We start from the raw sequence: 5,180 nt of genomic DNA on the forward strand, positions 1-5,180 counted from the left end.
ACATGGAATGTCATACCTAAACCTAAATGTAGAAGAAAAAACAAAAAAGTGGTGGATGTTTTACCGGAGGATTTTTTTTTTTTTTTGGGTACTATCAAGATATTTGATCACTTTTGAGTAAAGAATTCATCCATTTTAAAATTAATTTTGTCATTTCCAATAATGTTATTCTCAGAAATCAAACTTTTGACCTTTTTGGGTGAGAATCTAATATAACTTTACACCACTGAACTAATATTGTTAGTAGAACAAGCATCTTAATAAGGAATAGAACAGTTTTGGATGACAAATGTATATAAAAATAATAAAACTGTTTTCTCATATTATTTTTCTTTTATTTTTGTAATATTATTGGAAAGGGATTGTACACTAGGAAGTGGTAATCATCACCCAAACCAACGAAACAGATCGCGGGTAGCTATATGCTTTCTCATCCAACAAATGTAATTTGAGCTTGACTTGGAGTCTTGGACGTATTCCTTTCCCGTCGAGCTCATTTTCTAAATCCAAGTCCTTCTTATATTGTATCATATATCTATTATTACTGTTCAACACCCTTTTGTTTTTGGAGGTCTTAGTTTCATTTATCAGTAACCCACACCAAAAACAACACACTAGTCAAACTTGTACCTCTGCAATGTTCCCTAAGCGTTTTCGGGACCCCAAAACAGGTACCTTTTTGTGCATTCTACCAAAAACAACATATATATAGCTTCATTTAAAAACCATTTCATACTATTTATTAGGTTGCATAGGTTAGAAATATCACACCCAAACATAAAAATAAACATGGGTTTTTGTTTTATGTTCGGTGTATTTTATACATAAAATCGAATAGAAATCAGATTAAAAACTGAGAATTTTGGTTAGTGTTCTGTGTGTACGCTTAATGGTATTTAATCTCTCTTATATTAGAACCAAAATTTTGCTTACCAGGTGTTTATTTAAAGGTCTTAAACAGAACCCCAAAGACCAATAAGTGTTGGTCTAGTGGTGTAAGGCCCCACTAAATCTCAAGATGACTAAAAAGTCAATAGTTCGATTCCTGAGAGCGACACTTGTTGGCAGAGACAGTCATGCACTCCGAAAGAGACCAGTCACAAAAAACAGAACCTCAAAGATTTTATTTTTCTTACATTGAATTTTCTTTATAATCTTTTATATAAGTGCAGGTTTTCAGCTTCTGAGTTCAATGCATATCAAGAAATACCTAAACAAAATTGGGTTCGAAAAAGAAGATTACCTCTTTTGGAAAAAAGCTGGGAAGGCCTTACTTTGCAGCTATGCCATAATTGGGGCTGTGTGGGTGTACAATGAGAGTTCACCACTAGACTGGTGGCCACTCAAGCTGCGCCCAATGGAAACGCAGGAGTTCGCCCATCTGCATGAGCGTCAGGAGTTCCCGTATCCCCGTGATAAAGGAGCAACGAAGGAGTTCACAGCCAAGGAAAGGGTCATGAGAACTACGAGTGGTGCAAATGGGATGGTTGGGAATGATAAGAGTGCACCCATTTACCAGAAAGAGATAGAGGGCGAGAAGTTTGATCAGGAAGCTCAGAAGGTGTGGTTGGGGATGAGGGATGAGGTCATTGCTGAGCTCAAGGAAAAGGGCTTTGATGTGAAATGAATGCAGTGAATGCTAATGTTACTCTTGTGGTATACGAACAGATTGTGTGGCTAAATTAGCACATTATGTGTTAAGAAACTTATGCTACATGGTAAATGCTGAAGTAGCAGTTTTCTTATCAGTGTGCTCTTTTTTATTTCTTGGTATTTTCCTGTGACTGCTCCAGCATTTTCCCTTGGCTGCATTAGGCTTGTTATAGTTTTCTTCTTGTTCAGCTTCGCAAAATTCAAGCACTAGGAATGGAACAAAATTGTCAAGTAGATAATTGTTGCTGTGTAATATGAATACAAGTGTATTGACAAAGTCATGCTACTAATAAAAGCAGGTTACTTGAGAGATTAGCATCATCTTAGACATTTCCGTGGTGGAGAAAACGGGTCCTTCTTTAGTCACAAAAATTACCACCAAAGTGAATTTGATTGTGCATCACATACATACAAAGTAGTTGGTATAGAGAAGAAATACGGGTAAAATCAAGCGTTGAACCCAGTGTTGCAGAACTGCAGAAGTCATTGCTGCAATGCAATAACCACTTTTGTAGTATAGTTGACTGAAGATTGAAGTGATAGCTTTTGTCAAATTATTACAGTTGATTCTATGGGAAGCAGATATAGTCATATAGATACATGGCTAGCTAAAATCAAAACAACTTAAAGTTTTTCTCGGTCCTAAAATCTTTTCTGCAAGTTAGCCAGAGAAGCCTACATTGGATGATTCTAGTTTTAGCTCATAGTAACTTTCTTTTTATAATTGATACAAAGTAAATCAAGTCTTAGACAGATAATGAGCCAAGGAAGGAAACAACATGCCGCATTCCTAATAAAAAGATTTGTTGGGTGAATCTAAAACAAATACCCCAACGCCTTGTAGCTTGAGTTCATGATTAGCTTGAGTTCATGATTAGCAGCAAAAATGTGTAATTGGGAAGTTGCTAACAAGAATGCTTCCAAAATACTTTTCATTCATAATTCAGGAGTAAGGATACTAGCTAGTACGCATGCACAATACAATAAAAAACAGAAGATAATATGTAATGATATTTTTATCCCTTTATTTCTTATGAAATTACATTTTTGTCATTGAAAACATAAAGAGAAACAAACATTTGTCTCTCAATTAATGGAGAAGTCACACATACACACTATATAAATATATATAATTATTCGTTATTAGGATGCTTAAAATATATTATTATATGAAGTCACCAATTGTCTACTATTGGAATAGAGGATAAAATCAATATTATAGATTTGGCTCAAGATCATTGTTATAATAACTTGCACCAAATAGAAGCATAGCATGAGTCTTGGACGTATGAGTGTGTTAGAGCTTATAATCTTTATTTTCTAATAATATATTGGTAATCACACAATACTTTTGTAGACGTAAGCACAATTGGTTGAACCCTATTAACAAAAATTTTTTATCTTCAATTTTTTTATATTCTTCTCTTCTATTTATTAATACCCATATTTGATTATTTGTGGTCAATATTGCACAATAATCTTACTTTTACTACACCAACAATTGACACCAAAGCCAATTGGTAAACAATTCTTAACACAAAAGTCACATATATGGTGGAGAAGTTTGAAGGAACTAATAAGTATGGATTATGGCAAAAGAGGGTGGAGGACGTGTTGGCTAGATAAGGTCTGTCAAAGACATTGCTCGAGGATACACTATATGAGTTGAAGGAGAAGAAAATATGGTGGAGATCACAACTGCATTGGATCCAAAACCCCATAAATCCATGTATTGTATTGGAATCCAAGTGGAGTGTCAAGCTCTGAGATTGGCGCTCACAATATCTCTCTAATTGTTGGAGAGAATGATCTCATTTGAGATGAGAAGTGGTATATCCTTATGATGTATCTATAATGTCATGCTAAATGATGTTAATTACTAGCAGATCCACAAAAGCTCATGGACGTTGGCTGACTTTGGTGTAGTGTGTAAAACGTGCATTGGCTTGGATGCATAGTGTAACACAAAAATTGGTAGAGATATAGAATGTGACACGGACATTGGTTTGAATAAAGGGTGTTAACATAGGCATTGACATTGATGCAAGATGTGTGTTGTAGGTATACTCATTATGGTATGGTATGGTAGTTATTTTGAACTATAATAACCGGAGTAGACAACGTTGATAGCGTTTGTAACTTTCCACGGAAGCTCTACCGTTCAGTTGGGTTGAGTATTGAATAAGGTGGTTGTTGATGAACTTTGGTGTAGACCATAATATCGAAAGACTTTCTAGCAATAGAGGGTTAGGCGGCATGTTCCATTGGATGACAGTACAAGAAGTCACACTACAAGTTTGGAGAGTTAGACTTTTGATAATATTGTTAAGGATACTTAAAAAGGCTTACGTTGAATGAGAGGAAGATCTCATGTGGAGGAGTCGGTAAAGAAAGGTGGGGACTGAACAAGGTGAAACTGAATATTCACTAAGGTGAAGATTATTATATAGATTTCCAAAAAAGTAGGATATTCGTTTATTTCAATCAATGAAGAGATTGATGAGGATGTTTAAATTATATTATAAGAAGTCATACATTGCTTAATATTGCAATAGATGAGAGGAAACAATGTTATATATTGGACTCAAGTGAAATGTTATAACTTGCACCAATTACAAACACTTTATCCTAGAGTATGTAATCTTTATTCTCTTATAATATATTGGTATATGCTTAACGCTCCTTAAGAACTAAGGCATAATTGGTCTAACCTCGCTAACAAATTATCTTACCTTTCTTCTATTTGTTTTATGTCCATCATTTGATTGTTCATTGACAAAGCAGTACAAAGTACAATGATCTCTTTGGTTGCACTAACGCCCATGATACATTAAACAAACAAGCAATGCAAATTGAAATGTTTTCAAGCTCTTGCTAAAATTAGCAAGACAAGCCATCTTAAAATTTGTAAATCAATCTATTCATATTTGTCAATGCCTGCAAGATTTCATGCTAGAAGCTTGATAATGATATTAAGCAAGTTTAGAAGTGTTGGAATATGGTTTGTTGAAAACCATGAGTGAGAATTTTTGGGTGTGAAATATAAAAAACACCCAAGTCCCACATATAAGAGTTTGAAAAAAACAACTCTCAAAGTCCCACATGGAAGAGTTTTGAAAAAATAAAAATTAAGCTCCCAAGTCCCACATTGGAGAAATGAGGAACATGAGAAAAATCTCATGTTATAAATAGAGGCTTTCTCCCTTCATTTTAACTTGCATCAAGTTGAAGGCGTTTCCTCTCAACTTTTCTTTCTCTCCCCTAATATTCCGCCGACGCATTTCCAGCAAACTTCTCCCCCTTTCTTTCCGTGGCACTTAAGAATTGGCACAGACAACCAAAGTGGGATTTCGAGAACTGACACTAGTAGTTAGTATTGTGGGTAAAGAATTGGCCCAGGTAGCCATATTGTGGGATTTCGAGAACTGACACTGGTAGTCAGTATTGTGGGAAGAGAATTGGCACGGGTAGCCATATTGTGGGTAATTTCGAGAATTGGCACTGGTAGCCATATTGTGGTAGGTGTA

General features: G+C 35.2%; 1 protein-coding gene across 1 annotated transcript; it reads left to right on the top strand.

The window, feature by feature from the left end:
* The first annotated feature begins 428 nt into the window (after positions 1–428).
* Positions 429–1,976, top strand: LOC109337562. The gene is made up of 2 exons (XM_019574571.1): positions 429–671; positions 1,173–1,976. The coding sequence occupies exons 1-2, from the start codon at positions 638–640 to the stop codon at positions 1,625–1,627; spliced, it is 489 nt and encodes a 162-aa protein (XP_019430116.1). The 5' UTR covers positions 429–637; the 3' UTR covers positions 1,628–1,976.
* Positions 1,977–5,180: the final 3,204 nt, after the last annotated feature.

The sequence above is a fragment of the Lupinus angustifolius genome, unplaced genomic scaffold (genome assembly GCF_001865875.1).
Source record: "Lupinus angustifolius cultivar Tanjil unplaced genomic scaffold, LupAngTanjil_v1.0 Scaffold_8_121, whole genome shotgun sequence".
In the NCBI taxonomy this organism is placed as follows: Eukaryota; Viridiplantae; Streptophyta; class Magnoliopsida; order Fabales; family Fabaceae; genus Lupinus; species Lupinus angustifolius.

Coding starts and splice junctions, on each gene's coding strand:
- LOC109337562 (XM_019574571.1), top strand. CDS start 638: ATGTTCCCTAAGCGTTTTCGGGACCCCAAAACAG. Junction 672..1,172: donor TTTTCGGGACCCCAAAACAG/GTACCTTTTTGT, acceptor ATATAAGTGCAG/GTTTTCAGCTTCTGAGTTCA.